The 25157-nt window shown below is 33.9% G+C and overlaps 1 protein-coding gene across 8 annotated transcripts in view; it reads left to right on the forward strand.

The window, feature by feature from the left end:
- Positions 1-25157, forward strand: part of DMXL1 (Dmx like 1) — a 211726-nt gene that overhangs the window by 140349 nt on the left and 46220 nt on the right. For 7 of the 8 annotated variants that reach the window (XM_037802218.1, XM_037802220.1, XM_037802223.1 and 4 more), the window contains 8 exons: positions 5986-6072; positions 8524-8645; positions 9007-9148; positions 13248-13308; positions 17295-17422; positions 20662-20751; positions 22318-22409; positions 23505-23557. In XM_037802218.1, coding sequence (XP_037658146.1) covers positions 5986-6072; positions 8524-8645; positions 9007-9148; positions 13248-13308; positions 17295-17422; positions 20662-20751; positions 22318-22409; positions 23505-23557 — 775 coding nt within the window. Of the gene's footprint in view, positions 1-5985; positions 6073-8523; positions 8646-9006; positions 9149-13247; positions 13309-17294; positions 17423-20475; positions 20560-20661; positions 20752-22317; positions 22410-23504; positions 23558-25157 lie in introns of those variants that run through there. The other variant, XR_005211487.1, reaches the window with a different exon arrangement.

Raw genomic sequence — 25157 nt, forward strand, 5'->3', positions numbered from 1 at the left:
TGTCAGTAGGGCTCCCTTTAATATCTCCGGTAGGGCAGGTCTCTTGTTAGCAAATTCTCTCAGCATTTGTTTGTGAAAAATTTAAGCTCTCCCTCAGATTTGAAGGAGAGCTTTGCTGGATAAAGAATTCTTGGTTGGCAATTTTTCTTGCTCAGAATTTTAAATATGTCATGCCACTGCCTTCTCACCCCCACGGTGGCTGCTGAGTAGTCACTACTTAGTCTTATGCTGTTTCCTTTGTATGTGGTGAATTGCTTTTCTCTTGCTGCTTTCAGAACTTGTTCCTTCTCTTCCATATTTGACAGTGTGATCAGAATATGTCTTGGAGTGGATTTATTTGGATTTATTCTATTTGGGGTTTTCTGGGCATTTATGCTTTGTGTATTTATGGTGTTTAGAAGATTTGGGAAGTTTTCCCCAACAATTTCTTTGAATACTCTTCCTAGACCTTCACCCTTCTCTTCCTGTTCTGAAACACCAATGAGTCTTATATTTAGACGTTTTATATTATCTGTCATATCCCTGAGGTCCATTTTGATTTTTTCAATTTTTTTCCCCATTCTTTCTTTTGTTCTTTCATTTTCTGTTCTGTTGTCTTCCAGGCCACTGATTCATTGTTCATCTTCCTCTAGTTTTGTACTGTGAGTATCCAGAATCTTTTTAATTTGGTCTTCAGTTTGTTTAATTTCCATAAGATCATCTATTTTTTTTATTTACTCTTGCAGTTTCTTCTTTATGCTCTTCTAAGGTCTTCTTCATGTCCTTTTTATCCTGTGCCATGGTCTTGTTGTTCATCTTTAGTTCTTTGATTAATTGCTCCAAGTACTGTGTCTCCTCTGATCTTTTGATTTGGGTGCTTGGGCTTGGGTTATCCATATTGTCTCGTTTTTTCATATGCTTTAAAATTTTCTGTTGTTTTTGGCCTCTTGGCATTTGCTTAACTTGATAGGGTTCTTTTAGGATTTGTGGACCAATTAAAACCCTTATCTCTAATTTGTCAGATCTACAGCTTCGTGGAGTACACTTTCTCTAACCAGGAGGTGGCGTCCGTGAGCCACCTATTTCCCTCAAGCCAGTTCTCCCCCACTTTGTCTTTGTGGTGAGTGGGGGTATGAGTCTTGTGGGGTCCCAACTGGTGTACCAAGCTTGCATATGTAGTTGGTGTTGCCTGCCCTGTATATGGGGTGTGTTTTGGGGCAGTCAGGGAGGGGCGGGGGGGGGCGGCTCTAACAGTCAAATTTCCCTGGTGTTCCTGGAGATTTAAAGCTGCTGCAACAGTCTAATCCTTCAGCTCAGTCCTGCCACAGTTTGTCTCTGCCACTGACCCATGAGTTCTTGGTATTGGTGTATGGCCCCTGAGACTTTGAGTGGGTCCCTCTTTCAGGCTGTGCACCCCCAGGACCTCTGTTGAGGGGTGACTATGCTATGTCACAGGTGAGTGCCATCCCCCCAGGGCAGTTCTGGTCTGCAGGGCTGTGTAGGGAGGCTCCCAGTCTGCTGAAAGGATGTCTGAATGAGGCATGTTAATTCACACTGCTCCTCCTTCCCAACTCTGGGACAACCACCTGAGAGTGTGGGGAAGGCTAACGTCCATGCCCAATTTTGTGGCATGTGTGCCTGTGTTGTTGGAAACACTTCCCGTCACACTGGGTTGTCTGGGGCAGCTCTGGGCTGTGGAGCCAGCAACTGGCAGGAGTGTTCCCTGCCCACCGGGAAGATGGCTATGAGAGGACACCCCCCTTTTCTTGGGAAGTTGTGGTGTTTAGTGAATTTTCTCAGCCACTGGACTTATTGCCTTGTGTCTCAGAGCTCTCTTAGTTCTGCTCTTGTCTTGACCTGCCCAAATTGCAAGTCTTTGAGGCTTTCAGTATTGGGCTTCTTAGAGTAATTGTTTGAGAAAAAGATTAAAAAAAAAAAGGGGGGGTGGGAAAGGGCCCTCCTTGGAGATCTAATGGGCTATTGAAATGCTGAGAGACAAGGAGATTAGGGCCATTAAGAAAACCTCCAGGGAGCAGAGAAACCAGTTTTTCAAAGAAACTCATCTTCTGGATTTGCCTATGAGCCTGACTCTGCTTGAGCTCTGCCCTTCTCCATTCTATGTTCACCAGAACTCCAAAAAGTCTCTGCTTTTATTTTTGGGTTTTCCTTGCTGTTTTTGCTATCCCTATGTCCTCTCCACCGGTCTGGCTGCTCCCCGATTCTCCGGTGTCTGGTCTCAGTCTATCTTTGCTTGGAGTTTGGATCAGTAGAATGAGTTTCTGATAAGGGCCACAACTGCAGTTCTCCCTCCTCGTTCCCAGCGCTGATGGCCCCTCCTCCCATGGGACTGAGCCTGGCAGGGAGGGGCACGGGTGCCCTGGCCACGAAAACTTACACATTTCGCTGATCTCAGCTGTTCCACATGTTCATGAGTATTGTATGAAGTATGCCCAAAGTCAAATTTCTCTGCAGTGTCCAGTCCACGCAGTTTCTGGCTTTCTACTTACTTCCCTGGAGGAATAACTAAAACGTACACCTCACCACTCTGCCATCTTGCCTCGCCCTCCTATAGTGTGACTTATTGGTTCTTATAAATTTTTTTGTAAATTCTAATATAGGTGATCATGTTGTGTGAACATAAAGACAGTTTTACTTCTTCCTTTCCAATCCAGATGTTTTTATTTTGCTTTCTTGTCGTACTGCACTGGCTAGAATTTACTGTCCAATGTTTAGTAGAAGTGGTGAGAGCAGACATTCTTGTTTGTTCCTGATCTTGGGAGAAAGCATTCAGACTTTCACCATTACATGTAATGTTAGCAGTAGGTTTGTTGTAGATGCCCTTTATAATGTTGAAAATAGTTTCTTTCCCTCTCTAGTTTGTTGAAAGTTGTTAAACAGGAATAGATGTTGTTTTGTCAGTGCGTTTTTTGCTATTTATTGATGATCATATGGTTTGTTTGATGAATTTTTTTGAATGCCAGAGCAATCTTACATTCTTGGGATAAGCCCTCCTTTTGGTGATGACATATTATCCTCTTTATTGTTGTGTTTTATTTGTTAAAATGTTTTAAAGAATTAAAAAATTCTGTGTTCATGAGGAATATTGGTTTGTGGTTTTCTTAAAATGTTTTTGTCTGTTTGGGATGTTAGACTAATGCTGGCCTCATAGAAGAAGTTAGGAAATCTTTCTTCCTCTCTTTAATTTTTTGGAAGATTTTCTGTAAAATTAGTATTTCTTCCTTAAGCGTTTGGTAGAGTTCACCAGTGAAACCATCTGGGCCTGGAGTTTTTTAACTACAAATTCAATTTCTTTAACAGATAAAGGACTATTTATGCTATTTCTTGTTGAGTGAACCTTGGTAGTTCATGTCTTGAGGAATTTGTTTCACTTAGGTTGTCAAATTTAGTGGCATAAAGTTATTCATAATAATCTCTTACTGTTTTAATATGTATAAATGATGTCACCCTTCATTCCTCTGCTACAGTTTTGCAAACCAAATTATTTCTTCCTTAAAATTAATATTTTGGGTATTGGTGTTACTTTATAACCACTTGATTGTTTCCCATTTCCTTCCAGGTGTGCCTTTGATATTGTTAGAAATTGTTAGATCTGTCTTCATGTTTGTTTTATCATATCATTGGAGTAATGCTGAAGTACTCCAAGTATACAGCTTTACATTGTAGAGGATCTTAGTAACTGAAGGTCTTTGAGATCTAGGTCCTCAGTTTAGCTTTTCCATAGATCTGCTATGTGACCTTCATCTCTTTTCTACACTTGTAGCCTTATTTCCTAACATAGAAAATTAGAGTTGATGGTTTTAAGCTTACTGCTGCTCTAAGTTAAATAGTAGTAGAATTCTAGAATGTAGTCTGTTAGAGCAAGCCTTCTCCTCTGGCTCCTAAGAGTTGCTCTGTGGAACCCCAAACAGTATTCAGATCATTTCTGCATAATCTCTTAAGATCCCTTCTAGCACTAAGATTTGAATTCTTTATTCTTTCTATATCTAGTCTAGTCAAATTTTACAAAGCATAACTTAAAACCTTATATTTACTAGACATTTAAGACCATTTTCATTGTGTCTTTTTACTACGATACTATGTATTGCAGGGCTTTTAGCCAATTAAATTGTTCATAGGACATCCAAGTTCTGAGTCTATTTTTAGCTGATCGTATCATGTCCCCACTTCCTTCCCTTCCCAGTTTAGATTTCATGATCCATCATTATGATCAGTCCCTTGCAAATGTCCTCAACCCTTTTGCCCTGTTCTCCCTACAGAGTAATTGCCTTGAAAAAATCTTATACTTGTTTAAATCCAACTCCTTGCCTACTGTCTTTATCCAAGCAGCTAAACATGTATGTAGTAAAAGCACAAATTCTATTACTTAACTTTTACAGTTACATATCTCAAGGTAGTTTAAAACCACCCAGCAGATGTAAGTTACTCTATAGTAAAATTAATTTTTCTTTCTATTCCATTCTCTCCACTTTTTCTTCTCTCCTCAGACTTCCAATACCCACAGATGCTGTCAAAATATATGCAAGTGGAGATTTTGTCTAATTGTACCACCAAATCTAACTTCTGTTCTATATGCAGATATTTTATTCTGTCTCCTCTAACACCGGATGAGCTGTCAGTCTTTTATATGAAGCCAAATCTTCCACTTGTGCATTGAACCTATCTGCTCTTATCCTCCCTGAACTTTGGAAGTTATTGCTTCTCTCTGCTCAATGATAAATGTTTACCTCTTAGAGTATTCTCATCAGCATGAGCAAATTGAGCTTCAAATCAATCAAAATGATAAACAAACATTGAAATTCTTTTATGTTTATAATCAAATAGTATTTAAATTAGAGTACATTTGACATCTTTACAACCACTGACTATGATATTTCTTTGTATAATATTTTGATTTGATTTTCTTGTAAGTTTCTTTTAACTGTGCAGTTGAACAGTCATCTTAATTGCCATTTCTAAAAATCCTGCTGACCTTGACCCCATTCTATGGAGAGACAGTGGACAGCCATTGTTGATATTTTCATCTATTTTGCAGGAGTAAATTTGTTGAATACTAATTTCAAGTTCATAATATCTGCATTTTATAAAGAGTTGTGAAATACTTTATAGTAATTCATTTTAAAAGTTGAGAGTTTAAGGATAATAAAATAGAGTTTAAAATATCTTATATTAAGCAACTTTTCAATAATTGCCTCCTCTTTTTACCTCTGTTTATTTTAGTAAGTGTTGATTCTACATAGCACTGTCTTCTGAGTTCAGAGGTATTATTTGCCCCTTCTCTGGAGTAAGCAGAAGGCCAATTATATTACTCTCATCTAAAGTACACTAAATTATGGTTTATGTGACTACTAAAATGATTTCTGATTTGGCAAGTTATTATGCCATACAGTGTTTTGTGTTTCTCTTCTGTAAACTTAAAGCTATTTTAGACCAGGATTAGGTAAACTACAGCTGACTGGCCAAAGCTGGCCAGGAGGTAAAAATGGTCTTTATGTTTTTAAAGGGTTGTTAAAAAAAAGGAAGATGTATTGCTGACAATATGTGGCCTGCAAAACCTGAAATATTTACTTCCTGACCCTTTACTATCTTACCTTTAATATTTACAAAATATAATTACATAATCAATACTTAGAAACTTGGTAAATAAGTCTTCCTTTAAGAATTAGAATATCTTTATCCTTTAAAATCACTTCATTATAGCTTGTGAGGATAACCAATTAATGAAGTTGTATATCAACTGTGTTTTTATGTGTAAAAAAGCAAGTTTGAAAAAAAAATTTAAATTCATTCCTTGTCAGGTAATCTTATTTTGGGGAATAATCAGCATGCAAAACAGGACCTTTGGAACTGAAATACTTCCAAAGTTTCTTAAAATAATTTAAATTATTCAAATAATAATAAATAATGCAAATATTAAATTATAGATTCTCATATATTTTTATATTGATAAAATTGCTATATTTTTATATTTTATTTCCCTCCATTTAGATAGAAGCAGATTTGGGATATCCTGGAGGTAAAGCAAGAATTATCCATAAGGAATCAGATATCATTACTGCCTTTGCTGTTAATAAGGTAAGTACAAAGACATTTTTCTTTTCTTAGATTAAGTGTTCATATTAGGAAAGTGTCTCCTGTATTATCAGTTATTCAAAGCTACTTCCCACTCCTTGAATCGCCATATGAATACTTTTATGTTTTATAAAATAATTACAGCAGTCAATAACATAATTCATTATTATATTCATTATTATGTAAATTTGGGCATACAGCAGATAAAGTATTTTTATGCAATAACTTTTAGAACTTATGATACATTATAGCAGTTAACGCAGAGGGAAGATTTTCTGTTTTCTTTATACGGGTATGTTGAAAGTGATTCTCACATTTGATAAAGTTTGAGTTTATATGTGGCTTATGGAAATTTTCCCTCTTTGAGTTACAGTTCTATTAGCTGCCCAAATGTGTGTATTTCTGTGTATTCTTAGTCTTCTTTTTAACATCCTGCTTAGATATGTCTATAAACTACTCACAAAAGAGGTGTCCTTAGGTACAATGATCTGAGTTTAAAACGTGCCTTAATCATTTTCCTCTTCTTACTCCCCTAATTGTCTTTTTGCGAAACTTCTAGTCACTGTTTCCTTTCCTTTCCATTAACTTAAAAAATATATATCCTTATATATTACAGTATTTTTAAAATACTTATTTTTAATTAAAAATTTTATATAATGTGATCTTTTACAAATTTCACTTTCTTAGATATATATTCTTGGCAGTAACTGTTCAGTACTCCTTTCACCAGTTCTGTTTTACTGTGCTATGTCTGTCTTTTCTTCCATTTCTTCTAGACAGTTCCTTTGTCATTCTATCCTCATATCCTCCCCATGTCGTTCCTCTCATTTCCTCATAGATGTCTCTGAACAATGATTAGTTGTGTTCAAAACAGAAAAATCTGGAGTTAGCCCCATAGCCAGGTGGTTCTCTTGTTAATGGTAACAAGAGGATATGGTTCTTTTTCTAGAGGCTCTCAAATGCAAAATTATTGTCTGTGTCCTGTAGTACCTCCCCCCCCGAAAGAAAATATGATTTTAAATATTTTGTGCTGTTAAACAAACTGGCTCTTTTTTAATGTATATAAATAACTAGCAAGGAAAAAGCATCCACATATATGAAGACTGACATTCACTGTGTATGAGTATGCTTGTTATTTTTTTATTTCTCCAAATTTGGTGTTTTTACTTTGTTTTGTTTTGTTGCAGAACTTATAGCTCAGAAATTGCCCATTTTGCTTTAGATTGAATTTTTTTAAATGCCAGTGAGGATGAACAGTTTCTCATTTGTTTAATTATGAATCTCTGTCAAGAACTTTGAAGGGTGTAAGATTTTACCCTACCTTCAAACTAGTAAGTTAGCTTCCACAGTTTCATACATGATGTTAGAGGGCATGAGACCCCTGGATCATACACAATAGTTCATTACTAACAACAGTAGCAGAAGCCAGAGAGCATTTTTACACTGGTTCACTGAATGCTAATTCCCACAGAATGACAGGAAGAGGACCACATGATACCGGTACACACAGTAGGTTGCAATACTGGAGAGGAACACTAAGCTTAGGGAACTCAAATATTTTCTAATGGAAAGAAAGCAGGCCTGCCCTTTGCTCCGGAGGGAGACACTACCTCTATCATCCAAGGCTGTGAGCAAACTTGTCCTTCACTCTGGAGGGAGAAGCTATTGCTATACAAATATCATCCTTAAAATGATGTTTCAAAACAAAGTACTGTCATTGACTCATAACAAGTGTAGAAATGGAGACCCCTTTGGAGAATTGTCTCACATTGGTCTGTTTATAGCCTTTTTCCCATTGTTTTTTAAAAAATTTATTTGTATTAGCATTTTGCATAGTAGAAATATTAATCCTGTCTTCTCTTTGCTGTCATTATCTTCCCAACTTTTGTTTTGGGGATACAAATTTTTAATACATAGTGAATATTTTATACCATTTAATCTGACCAATTTATATTTATGATTTCTTCTGGCGTACTCCCCCCATTCTTTTTCTACCCCTACACCTTTTTGTCTGTGACCCTTTCCCACTTCTGTTTTTCTTGCTTAAGATTAAAGGAGTTTAGTAGAAAGTGATATCATTTTATTTTTATAATTAACCATTATTTCTTTAGTTTGAAGTTTCTTATCTCTCTCACCTTTCCCTACTCAGGGTGCCTTTGTTTATTAGCATCTCCCTTCATACTGCTGGATTGTGCAAACCATGGGGAGAATATGGCACAGAAAAGTAGAGAGACAGTGTTGGGACAGGAAATTAAGTGGTTCATGCATTGCCATTTATAGTTGCCTTTCTCTTGGCTCCTTAGAGGATAACATATCTCCAAGCTCAAGTTTATGATTATTACATTAAAAATTTAATTGATAAAATTAATTTAAAATATCTATTTTAAATTAAGAAAGAAGCCCATATATGTTGTGTTTTTTAATTTTAAAATTGCCTTATGGCTTATTTTTCAGGCAAATAGAAACTGCATAGCAATTGCTTCCAGCCACGACATTCAAGAACTAGATGTTTCTGGAATTCTCGCTACACAGATCTATACTTGGGTGGATGATGATATAGAAATGGAAACCAAAGGGTACCCTTATACCTTGTTTCTATTCAGTAACTTTGCAATAAAAATGACTATATTTACTTAACTATAACTTTCAAAATATCTGTTTAAAATACCACTAGATTGTAAGTAAAATAGAGGCTGATGTGTACAAAAGAGTAAAGAAGTAGTGGCAGGAGTTTTAAGAAGGTAATTGAGCATTAAGAGAAAATAAGTGAAGGGATCTGAAATCATTTGAGTATGAAGTCATTGTGAGTTATGAGTTAGAATTAAAGAAAATTTAATTTAAGGGGAATACAATGTCAAATGATAAGAGCTTTTAGCTGTAAAAGAAGAATTAAAGATTTGAGGGATTGTTTTCATTCTGGTTGACATTCCTTTGTAGATCAGAAGATTTCTTGGTTATACATACTCATGATGATTTAACAGCTGTTCAAGGTACAACACCATATACACATAGCAATCCTGGCACTCCTATCAACTTGCCATGGCTTGGTAGTACACAGACGGGCAGAGGAGCATCTGTGGTATGTAAAACTGAATATGTTTAAGTTTGTGTATAAATGCCCTATTTTACCCTCTAGTTTAATACCGAAATGATTACTTACAACATTTTTAAAAATTCTTACATGTTGGAAATTGTTAATTTTTGTTAAGAAGGGTAGTATGTTTTCAGTTGGAAAAGATATTTTTAAAATTTACTTTGTATAAAAACTGATCTGTGTTTAAATAGTAATTATTTGAAACTAAATGGTCTAGATCAGAGCTATGGCCTGTGGGTCAAATCTGTCCTGTTCTCCTTCAGTGCTTATCCATTCAAAGAACTGAGAAAATACTTCCCTGGTCCTTTTTGAACATGTGTCGTGTTTTGGACATGTGTGTGTGGCCCTAAGAATTTCCCCATTTAAGCGAATGGACATGTTTCCTCTTCTCTAGGAAATAGTGTCCTCCTTGTCCCTGGCTTTACACTTTATGTTCTACAGCCAGCAGTCCCTTGTCTCAGGTAGCACAACTTGACTGCTGTCTGTAGGAGAGCTCTGTGCACCACCTTCTACATGGTGGGCAAGTTCTGGGACGCCTCAGGGCAATGCCAGACGTATTGGGCCAGATATACATGTTCCCAGTGTGTCTGCTCCCTCAGGAATCAGGACCTGGAGGCCATTCTGGTAGCATAGGCCAGCTCTACATCAAACCGATGAGGAGTGGGAGAGAGGCAACCAGAGTGCCACAAGAACCTTTCATGTTTTTGTAGCCTTTTTCTTGATTTGGCATTCACCTTGTGACTGCATTCCTTTTAAGTATTTTCTGGAGCTTTGAGAAAGATGTTTCTACCAGTTCTTACTGGTTGTTCAAAGCTTCTGTGGGAGTACAGAGCCCTGAAGCTTCTCACTCCACCACTTGATCGGGGCAGAGCCTTACAGCTTATTTTATGTGTTGATCTTGTTCCTGAAACTTTTTTGATTTTATTTATTAGTTCTAGTAGCATTTTTCTGGATTCTTTGGAATTTTCTGTATATTGGTTCATGTGATTTGCAAATAGAGTTTTACTTCTTCCTTTCCAATTTGGATGTCTTTTATTTCCTTTTCTTGCTTTGTTGCTATGTTGGATAATAGTGGTTATAGCAGGCTGCCTTATCCTGTTGCTGATTTTAGGGGGAAAGCTCTGTCTTTAAACATTGAGAATGTCAGCTTTGGGTTTTCATATGCACTTTATCATGTTGAGGAAGTTCCCTTCTATTCCTAGTTTTCTGAGTGTTTTTACTGAGAAAGGGTGGTATATTTTTCAGGGTCTTTCTGCATCAGTTGAGATGATTGTGTGGGGTTTTTTTTCTTCCGTTCTATTAATGGTGGTATATTACATTAACTGACACTTATGATGAGATACCCTTGCATTCCTGGGATGAATCTCATTTGGTCATGGTATATAATCATTTTAATTGCTGTTGGTTTGGGTTTGGGTTTACTTCTATTTTGTTAAGGTGTATGTTCAATTATTAAACATTAAGCAACAGAATTTTTCTGTATTAATAGATGATCTACTTGAGCCCTGATTGCCTAAGATGTGATCTATATTTATACCTCCAAGAATTTTCTTTATTGATATTTAAGATGTAGGAATTGATGCACAGAATGAAAAAAAAAACTGAGTACCTTTAATTATTTCAGTGGCTTTCTAGCTGGTAGGATTTTTTCCTTCAGTTTCACATCATCCGGGAAGAATGTTTTCTTTGTACCACCCCACCCCCAAGAAAATCACTAATTAGTAAGGATAAGTGTTCAAGTGTAGGCTTAATAATCTTTAGTAGTACATAATAATGTTTTATACTTAATGCAATTCCTTTATATCTGATATAAACTTATAATTCTGTAAGATAAATGTTGTACCCGTTATTTATTCATATCTACCATTCTTCTAATGAAGCCTGACATACAGAAAGGTTCAGGTGACATACCTTTTGTTACCATGTTAGCTTGTAGTAGAGCTTGGTTTAAAGCCCTCTAATCTGATTTTAAGTAGGATTTTAGTATTAAACTGAAGCATTTGAAAAGCGTGCTAGTAATTATTCAGATGAAGTGACTCAATCATTAATAGTTCATTTTTTTCCAATTGACAGATATGTTAAAATCTGTGTATAACATGTGCTAATATTATAATCTTTTAAAGGGGAACTTACATATGAAAAGAATAAGACACTTTTTTTCTTTTCCATCTTCATAGAATACAATATCGTTCTTCCTTTAGCAGTTTTCTAGTTGTTCTCTCTGCTTCTGTTCTTGTTCCCTCTGTTCTCCACATAGGAGGTAAATTGTTCTTTTAAAAATCATCACTCATATTGTCACTCCCTTGCTTAAAACTTTCAGGTATCCTAATACTGTTGTAAAAAAAAATAGAGTTGTAAAAAAAAAAAACATGGCCTCTAAGGCGCTACATGATTTAACTCTTGTCTGCTTATGCAGCCTCATTCTCTCTCCATTCAAAATGCGCCTGATTTTTATTGTTATAGTTGCACTGGCTCTCTTTCTGACTCTTGGAACATTAGATTTTTGCCATGTTAGAGCCTTTGCCTTGTCTTATGCTTAAAACGCTCTTTCTCTCCTTTCTGCCTTTCAGATATCAACTCACATTCCCAGAAATTTCTCTGGCCTCTGTAGCCAAAGCGTCTGCCTCTTTCCATTCTACTTCCAGTCATTCTACATCATATTATCCTTTTTTTTTTTATCATCTTTTTAGCATTTTTCAGTTACTGAAATTATCTATTCATGGTTTGTCTTTTTTTATACCCACTGGAATATAAGTTCTTTGAGAACTTTGATTCTCCCTGCTTCATACACTAATGAATTGTGTTTTGACATGTAGTAGGTTTTTAAAAGATATTTGTTTATACCCCAAAGCATTATAATACTGAAAGCTACCTTTTCCATTCCTTTTAGGACTGAATTTGCCTCCTATCTAAATCCTAGAAGGATATGTTTTTATTTGGGATTATGGTCTTTTGTGTACAAGTTTTGGAAACATAATTATTATGTTGTTTCACCCCAGCCTCAAGAAAAAGACTAATATAATTAGGTTATTTTTATTTGACTCTTCTAAAATCGTTAATGATTTCTTTGCTTTATAATGTTCTGCATGTATATCTGATTTCAGAAACTGTTTTTCCATCTGTATTTGTGTATTTTTTTTTACTCATGATTTCTGTTTGATGCTTCAGTCAGAAAAAGTGAAATTTGAAAAAAGAACAAACTTTTAGGCATTTCTTTAGGAAAAACATAGATTTAAACAAAAGTTTAGTAAACCAAAGTAACCCTCAACAAGTTTTCATTTACTGTGGATGATGGATAAAATCTTTTCTTAATCTGATTATTTTATTAAATTATGAACACTGTTGATAAAAAGAACACTTGTTATAATCAGCTTCTGCTGTTTTGGACTATAAATGTGTCCATATGTATCTTTCCAGTAGTTCTATTCCTTCACAGTTCTGCTGGCCTAGTTCCTTCCCTCCCTAACAACCCACACCTTCCTCAAAATTTTAGACTAATTGAACAATTTAAAATCCAAAATAACAAGAACCACAACAAAATCTGTGAGAGACTGAAACTGCAAACTTAGGATGACATATCCCTGTAGTTATGGTGCTGTATGCATAGGAAACATTCTATAAATTAAAATTTTTTTTTATAATTTACTTTACTCTTGACAGTCTACTTAAATCATTCAAAGCCTTATTTAGAAATGAGTTAATAAGCAGTTTCAAATTGTCAGTGAAAAAATTTATGCAATTATCTGTTTACCTCTTTTTTCATGTGCTTCTGCCTGTCTTTTTAATCTTATACTATTCAGGATTATTCCAATAAATTTAGTGGGATGAGAAAAGAATTGGCAGGAAAGAATTCTTGAGGAGAATTTATTCCTAGACCTTATTCAGTGATGCAGAAAATGTGTATACACTTCAATGTACTATTAAATTTAGTATCTATTTATCATTTTTAGTATTTTTAGCACCTGTAATGGTAGTTTTGGAATCCCATAAAATAAATAAATATTATGGGAATTTCCTTTCACTGTTTAAATTTTAATCCTTCCTTTATTGCAACTGTACAAGAATGATTTTTCTTTCTTAACAGATGATTAAGAAAGGCATTAATAATGTCAGAAGAATGACTTCTCATCCAACTCTTCCTTACTGTAAGTTGATAATAATTAAGAATAATTCTTTCTTATTCTTACATCTTTATTTGTAATCTTTCATAAAGAAGCTTTTAGTTTTGATTGAAAGACAGTAAACATTTAATGTAGTTTTTTTGTGGAGAATGTTTATTACTGAAAAGAATCTTTGTGAGAATTGGAAAAATACAGGAAAAAAAATTTCCTGAATTAATAGAGAAGATTAACTCATTGCAGTAAATATTTGGCATTCCTAGGTTAGTACATTTTAGGTCAATGTAATCACTTTGTATTTTATTAATATTTCATCTTTTAACAAGACACATTGATCATAAGCATAGGTCATGGTTATTAACAAGCTCTTATATTCTAAGGCAGGATATGTTTAAATTAATATTTCTAGGAATCTCAAAAGTCTGTCTTCATTTATCAATGAACTTAATTAGTGCGGAATTTTTTGGAAGAATTGAAGCAGTAATAAAAAAATAGAGACAGAACTTTAAAATTAGCTGGTGGTTGGAATCAATACTCATATTGCCGAGGGAGTATTCCAAGTTTATATTTTGTTTCCTCTAAATATGATTTTCAAGTTGTGCACTTCCAGTTGTTCTACCATGCAGTTAGGAAAATAGTGCATATAAATTAAGATGTATTTACATCTGTTCCAGTTTCAAAATGCTGCTGTTATGCAAAATACCAGAAATGGATTGACTTTTTATCAAGGGGTTTTATTTGGCTACAAATTTATACTTCTGTGGCCATAAAAGTATCCAAACTAAGGCATCAACAAGATGATACCTTCACTGAAGGATAGCCAGTGGCATCTGGAACACCTCTGTCAGCTGGGAAGGCATGTGGCTGGCAACTGCTGGTCCTTTGCTCCTGGGTACTAGTTTCAAAATGGCTTTCTCCAAAATGTCTCTGGGCTTGTCTCTCTTAGCTTCTTCAGCTCCTGTGCATCTAACAGTCTGGAGGTCCTCTCTTAGTTTCTCCTGAGCAAACCCTGGACTAGCATCTCTTAACTTAACATCTCCAAGTGTCCTCCTGTCCGCATCTCCAAGCATCAGATTTCAACGGCCTTCTCCAAAATGTCTCTCTCAGCTGCTCTTGGGATGTTTTGTCCTCTCTCAGCTTCTCCAGAGCAAACTCTGGGCTAGCATCTCAAAGCCTTAGCATCAGCAAGCATCTGGGCCTGTGTGGCTCTTTTTAAAGGACTCCAGTAAACTAATCAAGACCCAGGCTGAATGGCTGGGGCCACACCTCCATGAAAATAATTCAGTCAGAGTTATCACCTACAGTTGGGTGAGTTGCAGCTCCATGTAAACAATCAAAAGGTTCCAGCCTAATCAAGACTAATATGGCAGCCCCCACAAGATTGCATTAAAGAACATGGCTTTCTCTGGGGGACATAGTATATCCAAACTGGCACAGTGTCCCTCCAATTTAATAATCCATAAATAATCTGTACCACCTTTTCTCACGGTATATATTCTGATAAAATAAAATTGGCAAAATATATTTTCTTTTCTAATTAATTATTATAAATGCTATAAGCATCTGTTATCAAAGTTGGTACCAGTGTCCAAAAAAGGAGGACTAAAGGCCTTCAGAACAATATATTTAAAATGAAGAGAGTAACTTCTGATACTTAATCTTAGAGATATAGAATAATTAAAAAGTATTAGTCTCTTTTCACTACATTGAATTTATTAAATACTAGAAATCTAATGTGAAGATAGAGATACAAAGCAGTTATGAAACCTATAGAATAACAAATTAAAATATATTTTATACATAAAGCTTAAATAATGACTACTTGACATAGTACCCCCTATAGCAAGATATATTTTGAATTGTTGAAATCTGTCTTTACTCTGTGCAATAGGGTTTAGAAGTGTACTGAGATATTGAGGAGACATTACTTTTTCTTAGCCCGATAGCTCATAGTGACTAGTTTTTAGTGTATATCCTCTGTCTTAAGAAAACTAAAGCCCATAAATTTAAATAAAGAGATCACCAGCTTCCAACGTAGTTAATGAACTCATTTTTAGAGTTATTAGGTAACGTCAAATCACTGTCCTTTGAGGTAACTACTTTCTCTTTTATAGAGGACTACTATCAGATAAGATACTTGGAATATTAAAAGCTAATTTATTTAATCACTGAACTTTTTTAATTTTATCTTTTCATTTTATGAATAAGTCCTACAGGTAGTAATTTAGTTCAACAATATGTTTTGAGACACAGTTTTTAAAAATCTTACTCTGAAGTTCATATACCTCAAAATAGCTTCTTTCTTCCCTTGGAATTGCTCTTCTAAAAATGGTAGCCATTGTAGTCCAGTATTTTTTTATTTCTGCTCCAAAGAAATTTTTAGAAGTTAAGCTAATGCATTTTACTTTCCTGGGTCATTCTTTTTCCCTTTCAAAATGATTAGTATGTTTTCCCATTTCAATAAATATTTATTGAAATGACACTGTGTAGTGGTTCTCTATAAGTCTAGAGGAGAAAATGACAAAAGCAACCATGGTCTTTGGCCTCAGGAATTCTAATTGAAGAGAAATTATCCATTCCTAGTGTTTAAAAATAAATAATGATTTATTTTGTATATCAAGTACATAGGTTGTAGACTTAAATACCTATCCGTGACAGTCAGGTCAGGTCACTCTGGATATCAATTGATAGTCTGTAGTGGGAATGAGTTAGATTAAATTAGAAGTAGAAGTCTTAGAAAGCTCTGTTTTTTTTTTTTTTCTTCATTAGGGACATAATAAGGTTTTTAAGATTGCATTTAACCTTTTCCTTACCTATATGATGTAACACTGTTGTTACCACTGAAAAAGATTAGCTCAGACAACCTAGTTATAGGAACATTTATTTTATTTTTAAAATGTCAGTTTACAAAGGATCCAAGAGAGTTTTTCATTTTACATGTCAGCTACTAACTTAACTACTAACTAAACTAAATTAAACAAAACCACAAATAATATAGAAAAAACGTGATTTTTTTAAAATGCAGCTCTCACAATTTATTTTTCTGATTAAGGGAAGGAAGACTATTGGGGCAAGGGACAGTTAATACTCCTCAATCTCAAGAAATTCTCCCCACTCTCCCACCCAAGCCTACTGGTAAAATATTTCAGAACGATTGACGTTCTTTTTTTTTAAATACTTGGTAAAGAATGAAGAGAGCTTGACTAATATGTGACTAGCAATGTGCTAGATGCTTTATATACATTAATATAATTTAATCCTTATTATCTCATACCAAATTAATACAGATATTTTACTTAATATATAATTGAGTGTTTACTAAATGTTAGGCATATTTCTAAGTGCTTTATATGAATTATCTTATTTAATTCTCACAACTATTCAGTGACTTATAATTCATTATTCCCCTTTTATAGGTAAGGGAATAGGTTTAGAGAAATTAACTAAGTTTTCTAGATCATGCAATTAGTAAATGGTCAAGTAAAGAATTAGTAATTATTTAGTGTGTTCATTTTCTTCAGTGAAACAGATAACGTGTTTGAAATATCAAGTCAATCAGGATAACTTTTAAAAATGATAATGGAATTTGATTTTTTTTTTCAGAAAGAAATGTATAAATGTAAACATGAATAGTATAACTGAGTAAGATTGGCTCTTTAGAAATTTAAGAAAGTTTTTATATTATGTACTTAGGGTAAAAATTCTTTATTAAGGTTATTACAAAACCATTGAGATAGTTTTAAAGGGGAATAGAATTTATAGAGGTCTGATTTAAATGCTTCTCTTGTTTTGTTTGAGGATTTATTCTCAGTAAAATCAAATTACATATAACTGTCTGTTTTATAATGAGGAATATTTAAGTGAAATTTCATACTAGGTAATAAATTCATAGAAACTGACCCTAACTTATTTCTTAGGTGTTTCTTTTGTAACAGTTTCTCACATTGGATTAAAAAGTTTTTTTCCAAAGACTCTTGAAATAAATTTGCAATATTTACCCTCTCATAATGCAGATCTGACAGGAGCTCAAGATGGAAGTGTCAGAATGTTTGAGTGGGGCCATTCTCAACAAATAACCTGTTTTCGATCTGGTGGCAATTCAAGAGTTACAAGAATGAGATTTAACTATCAAGGAAATAAGGTAGTATATAGAAATGTAAATGGAAAAATGCTTTGATCGTATTGGAGGTTTATAAATGTTACTAGGTTGGGTTTCTGAAGAGAACAGCTCAGTTAGGCAGTAGTAGACTGTTAATCTCTATGAATTGTTTTTGTTTTTGTTTTTTTAATTCCTCTCAAAGAACACTTAAATGCATTTGGTTCTTCCTGGAAGTACCTCATATGTGTCCTTTAAAATTCATTTTAAATTCACTTTTATAATTCTTAAGGACTAAATAATCATAGGACTTTAAATTACACATTTTTAATTAGTACTTACTTCTACTTTCTTTATTCTCTATAACCTTGCTACTCAGTGTATCTTCCAGTACCAAGTAGCAAGTACCATCTGGGAGCTTGTTAGAAATGCACATTATTAGCCCTATCCCATACGTACTGAATTACCATATGCATTTTAACCAGATAAGTGATTTGTACACACATTAAAGTTTTGAGAAGCACTCCTCTAGAACAAGGCCTGGGCAAACTATGGTCTGGCCATCTGTTTTGTAAATAAAATTGTATTGGAAGATAGTTATATCCATTCATCTTGTGTTTTCTATGGCTGCTTTCCCACTACAATGGCAGAATTTAGGGTAGAATATATCTGGCAAACCTGAAAGATTTACTGTCTGGCCCTATAAGAGAAAGTTTGCTCACCCCTGCTGTAGAACATCCCTTACTGTGCTCACTTCCCATTATCCTACCATTTCCTCAAGCTGCCTCTCTCTTCCCCTAGTGTCTCACTAGCACATTAAACAACTATTAAAGGAGGAATCAGCCTGGTCTTTGTCTTCAGGGCCAGGCTTCACTAAAAATCACTGATACAGGCCCTGGCTGATGGTACATCTGGCCTTCCTTTTACCCTCAACCTCCCAACCATCAGTCTTCCTCATAGTAACCTGTCTCATGGTGTGCTGCAACAGTTTTGTCTGCCATGTTTACCATGACTCTACTTCCATTTTACAGAAGTTGAATGATTCCTTTTTCGTGTAGTTATGAAGCAAAAGTTTAAGAGCATATAATTTCTTAATACTGAATAGCACAATATTCTTTGCTCCTTAATGGGAAATTAAGGGGATTTAGTACAGAAGCCTTTAGATTTTTATACTTTTAATTGTATATTTCATTAATATCCTTTATCTATTCATGCTTTTCTTTTTTAATTATCAATATTATATTGCTCCCAACTATTCTTTATCCTCAATCTTTAACTCTCTAATTCATTTTTCTTGTTGTCAGCAAAGTTATATGGAAACAATATAGTTATGTAACTACAATATAGGTGGAATCATTTTATTGTTCTTCTCAGGAGTCCGTCAAGACTTCCTGTTGTATCCAGAATTAAGCCCAAATTGTTTAGCATGGCTTTCAAGACCTTCTGCAACCTGCCTTTATTTTCAATTTAAGATTCATTGTATCCTTGTACATAGGCTATCTTAAGGCACACTAAACTAGTCTTCATTGCTGCCCAAGTGTCTAACAGCAGCCAACTTACTGTTCATTCACCTTAACCATGGTGGTGCCCAATAGGACAACACCTGTGTATGCTGTCTCCCTCAGTACTGGAGTAAATGGAAGAGATGACTCACACTAGCCAATAATGCTGATCAGTTTGATAGTCACTTATGAATAGAAATGGACACCCCAAAGTCAGTGACCATTTCAAGAAAACCAAGAGCCTACCTAGGGACATTAAACAGGATAAATGAATTGTGTGGAAGATATTACATTCATAAAACAAGAACAGACTGCAATGAAACAAGAGCAGTAGGAGACCAGGAAAGAGTTCCAGGAATTTGAAAATATAAGATTCCTAGAAATTGGGATCAGTAGGGGAAATTCTCATTAGAACAAGGGTTATCAAGCAGAATGGAAATAGTTGAAAATCAAGTTTGTGCTTGAGAATTACAAATTAAGAAATAATACCATAATAAAAAGAAAATAACCCGAGAGAGAAAAATTGAGGCTCAGTCCAGATAATTTCATAGAAGACATTTGAAAGACATTTTAGAAGAAGAAAAAAATTATGAAAGAGAAGCAATATTTAAAGTAATAAGGGGAAAAAATGTTTCCCTGAAGCAAAAAAAAAAAGAAAAACCCAATTTTTAGAAGAGGAAGGGCCTACCAAGTACTAGGCAGAAATATTGAGAAATAGTACATACCTAAACACATCCTAATTATTTGTTCATTTATCGATTTTTTTTTTTCATTTTAAGGATAAATAATGAAGTCTGTAAGCTTCTAGCAAAGAGTACATTACTTACAGCACCCTCACCCACATCCCCCAAAACAATAAAAAACATTGATGACATCAGGCTATTCAAAAATAGGATTTGCAGATAGATAGTAATGTCCACAGAATTTTGACTGACGAACTATGATTCAATTACCATCTAAAATATCATTCAAATTTGAAGGCAAAATAAATGCATTTTTACATATATAAAGCATCAACACATTCCGTGTATATCCTTTCTGAAATACATATCTAGATCCACTCCAGAAAATAAAATATAAATATGCATAAAAACAAATCTGAAAGGGAACAATATCAAATTGTTAATAGTTGTTAGATCTCGGGGCTGAGGCAGGCAGGAGTACAAAATAGGCATTAGTTTTATTTCAAACACTTTATAGAAGCTTGCATTAGTTTTATATTCTATGGAAAAAAGTATTTAGCAGCCTTATTCTCCTTCAAGCTCTGTATCACATACTCTCTTATTGGATTATTTGGAAGTCAGAGTGCCCTGCATTCCCATAGTGGAATTCTTGTACTTTGATAATCTTTTTTTCATTTTACATTCTATTGTTGTTTTCATGTTTTCCTTATTAGATATTTTGGGAAGTCCTTATTTTGTCTTTATTTCAAAATGAACAGTGTTCTATTTTATATATAATAAAACATTCTTGCCTATATTGATTTGTAAATCCAATACCCTATTTTTGTAGTACTTAGAGAATATGGAGACAGTGCTGTAGGTCAGGATAATAAAATGGTTATCTGATAATTTGTTTCCTTTATGCCTACTCTAGAACTTTTTTTAAGCAGTGGCAAAATGTGTTTCTGGGCTGGATCCATGCGTATGTGAATGAAAAGTCAAACAATTTATCAATCAGGTATTTAAGAGTCAATATATGGGTGTCACAGTGATAGTAAGGCTTAATATATGCTTTTCATTTGTATTGAACACTTCTTAAAATACTTCTTTTTCTCTTAAGTTTGGGATAGTTGATGCTGATGGATATTTAAGTTTGTATCAAACAAATTGGAAATGTCCAGTTACTGGAAGCATACCTAAGCCATACCTGGTAAGCCAAGAATTCTTATCTGTAGAAGAAATGTGTATTTTTTATTTAAAGAAAGCAAGAATATACATTTGAGGGAAGAGATTTTAAAGCCAATAAATAAAATTTATCTAGTCCTAGGTGCTTAACCACATTGCTGTAAGATCCTGTCCTTTTAAGCATTATGTGAAAATTACTGTGTGAAGTTTAAAAATTTTCTGTCTCTGTTAACTTGAAAAATTAACCTCTGTAGGACCAACATGGTGACCAGTAGGTCAGTTGAGCCCATTTCCAACTTCACTGAGATGCACTGGGTATTATACCTAAATAGAATGATCAACAGACTAGTACATCTGGTTATTTTTCTAGAGTTACCTCTTTTGAGATAACTATCTTCTATCTGTTAACTATTTCTTTCTTGTCCATCTCTTTAAAAAAAAAAATACTGATACATCTGTATTAAGGACTATTCTGGCTTAACAAACCTACAGCTGCATAGAAACACTGTATTTATATTTAATATATTCTTCATTGAAGCCCTTTACAGGACTGAGCAACACCTGTCAGGAAGAAGTTAAGAATATGGGTTAAGATTTTGGTAAATTAGCTCAGGGTTAGATGATAGAATATAGTACTAATCTAAGTGAAAGCCAACAAGGGAGGGTTAGTGATGCTATCTTGACAGAATATTAATTACTCATTTTCCTTAAGCCTACAGATTTAGATATGCAAGTTTATTTTCCCTAAGGTTCTGCTTTTTTAAAAAACCTGTTTAAAATGATAAATTGGATTAAAATGTACATTAATATTTTGGGTTTACCGTAGACTGTTTTAAGGACACAACATCTAGCCCACCTACAGTAGTGGTCTGGATGGATGGGGATGTGGCTCAAAAGAAAATTCTTTTATATGATGATTTGGGTATACTTTAAAAGTTCATTTTTTTTTGAAAGAGAAACCTCTGAACAAATATACCTTGGAAGCTTTTTTAATTAACTAAACCTTAAACAGTTTTTATTGTTTGAATGAAATCTTGAGATGTGCTTTGTCATCTAATTCTGTTGACTGGTAGTAACATATTTTAGTTGATTTATTTGAACATTTATTTTAAAATTTAAGTATTTCTGAGAAATACACTGTCAATAGAGTTAACAAAGGTAGTTAAGTAAGTGATAATCTAAAATCCTGGTCTCTTGTCTTCTCCTGAAACAAACATTTTCGTGAAAGATACTAAAGGAAATATTTGGAGTTTAATCTCCTTTTGTTTCCCCTCGAACTGTGGTTGAACAAATGCAAAGGGCCTTTGTAAAGCTCATAGTATATGCAGCCTACATAAATGGTTCAGGAAAAGTAAATGTATGTTTTCTTGTCTATGTGTATGAAAACCAAAGAGATAAAATCTTAAAAATGGGTGAATTAAGATAAAGGTTATACAAGTTCTCTGTATTACTCTTGCAACTTTTCTAAAGTTTGAGGGGAAAAAAAGATACAAAGGGTTTAAGTAAGCCACTTGCTTTTTGAATAATGCATGTACCTGAATATAAAATATTTAGTGATGGCAGTAACATTTACTTTTTATAACCATTCCAGACATGGCAGTGTCATAACAAAACAGCCAATGATTTTGTCTTCGTTAGTTCTTCCTCTCTGATAGCTACAGCTGGTCTTTCAACTGACAATAGGTAAGAGATTATAGTTGAAATTGAAGTGTGTGTATGTATCACTGCTTTTATTATTATCTTACCTTTTAAGAATTTATCATAATTATGCCTTTACAGACATCTATCTTAAAGACTTGTTTATTCCTTGGAGCATTTTTAGGATTCTAATTGTAAAGCTAAGGAAATTCTGGTGCCATTAAAAACAAAATCCATTCAGTCTCTTTTTTATATTCTGATATTAAGACTTTATAGAGTAGAAGAAAAAGATTCGATTGTTATGGAATTAATTTTTTCCATATTTTTCCCTATGTGTTAAGAAAACTTGAGGTGAAAAACGGGGCTATTATTTATTGGCAGTTTTTTTAGTTAATCTTAACCATGGCCCTATGAGGTAGATGATAGTACTGTTTCACAAGAAAGCAGAAACTCTTTAGAAAGACTTACTACTTGTAGAAGATTACTAGCTAGTAAATGGCAATACACCAACCCACTACCCACCACCAAAAAAGAGAAAAAGAGCTGCAAGAAAATGCCACCCACCTGAGTTCTGAGACAAAAGCACATTGATGTGTCTGAGCTTTGTATTTATCTGCAAGGTCTCATCTTGCACTAGAAATGTGACTGTAGAAATCTGGAGCTTTCAGCCCATCTTCCATAAAAATTCTTTTCATATGTTTATGCCTCCTTTACAACTGATGGAAAGGAGTAAAACCAGGTCCCCTTCATAGTAGAAGTAAGTTTTCTTTGTGCGCAAGAAAATTGAGTGTCTCTTGCTGTTGGTGTCAGTCAGTCCAACTGTTAGATTAGAGAATTGGTGAATACAAAAAGTAATTTCATAAAAAGTATTTTGTAATTATCAATAATACTTCATATAGTATAATTTGTAAATATATGATAATCTGAAGCTCTTCAGTTTGTTATGCTAATAGTTTTTAAATTTTGTGTAAAAATTTATCATATATAAATATTTTGGTTACTTGTATTTGGTGCTTTTGTAAATTTAAGAACTTTCCTTGAGAACATAGTTGGAGTATTATGTAAGTATATGGTAACATATTTTTTATTCTGTTGGTAACTTTTGTGTAACTCAAAAAGTAATCTTTTTTTTTTTTCCAGAAACATATGTTTGTGGGATACTCTTGTAGCACCTGCAAATAGTTTAGTCCATGGTAAGTTTTAAAAATCATTTTATAAATTTTGGAAGAATTTCCAAGCTAGTTTTTGCAGAAATTTATAAACTAAAAATATTTAAATTTATTTGTGTTTAACAACACAAATATTTATTAGCCTGTGAGGTTTTTCATTTTTCCCATGGCACACCAATTTTGAAAGAAGAAAGATGCAATATACATACTTAACTGTATCCTGGTGAAAGACAGTTAAGACATAGATAATGTAAATATCATTTGTCTTTACTTTGAATCTTAAAGCCGCAGAGCATCATTATGGCCATCAGTTATTGCATAGTATTATGGATGAGGATTTCATTTTAAACTTAATTAATACTAATCCCCTTATCAATTTTTCAAGCACATTTCTAATATCAGTTTATCTATTGACTTGTATATTTTTCATAAACACACAATGAGGAATGAAGAATGGCCCTATTTCTTGGACTATATAACATAATCTTTTGCAAGACTAATTATGAAAATATTCACCCAGTATTTTCTTTCCTTGGTTGAAAGCTTCTGATCCTGTTAGTGATGTTACTTTCCATTAAAGTGATTTCTGCATCAGTGAGTCTGTGTATCATTTTAATTTTACTATAGCTTTATGCCACTTTTTTATATCTCTGTCTAATAATTTGTTAGGTATGAAACAGTATTTTTGCAGTTTCAAGAATTTTAGCTCTAAGGCCTTTAATTAAATTCTTTCTCAAAATTTATTAAATAGTTTTACAAATGTGACAGTAAGTTAGTTTTCTTCAAATGCCCCTGTTTGTGTCACCTTTGACAAATTGTAGATAAGTACCTTTAAAGTGATTAAGCTCTAAGATTGAAAACCCTTTTCTTTCATTGAAGAAATGTTCATCAAGCATGTTCCATGTGCCATAATCCATGTATATTTGCATATAAAACCATTAATTTATTTCATTGAGTATTAGGGAAAATGTATATGCACATGACAGTTTCACTGAGGTGCATCCATTAGGATGAGGCTTTCTGATGTAGATATACTAATAACTTCTATTACTGGATGTTTTCTATGGGACAAGCACTCTGCTAGGTCTTGTACACATATTTCATTAAATTCTTATCACCCTATGATGTAGAAACTGTGGCTCAGAAATTCAAGTTCATAGAGTTAGAAGGGAGAGAATTTCATATCTGATATGCTTGATTGAAAAACTATTGCTCTGTACAGTGCTACTTCCAAGAGTTCTGTAGCTTTATTTGGATGAAAGTTAAAAACAAAGAATTTTAGCAGCTAATCTTTATGACTCTTGGTATGATTGAAATGTGATCAAGGTAATATTTTATGCTTGCATTGTTTCCATCATTAAGATGCATCAAATATATTAGTCTTTTTTTCCTACCCAGTTAGCAAATTGCTTTTTTTCCTAGTGCTGTAGTTTTTAGAACCTAGCTTTCTTTCTGATAGCTTTCCCATCCATATATATGTATACATAATTTCTATAGCATTATTGATACACTATAATTATTACAGCATTATTGGTATACCATGAAATCCATCAGTTTTAAGTGTGTAATTCATAGCTGTTCATTATCTCAACACTTGAATGTAGGTTGTAAACATCATGTGCTT

Source organism: Choloepus didactylus, chromosome 13 (genome assembly GCF_015220235.1).
Source record: "Choloepus didactylus isolate mChoDid1 chromosome 13, mChoDid1.pri, whole genome shotgun sequence".
Classification (NCBI taxonomy): domain Eukaryota; kingdom Metazoa; phylum Chordata; class Mammalia; order Pilosa; family Megalonychidae; genus Choloepus; species Choloepus didactylus.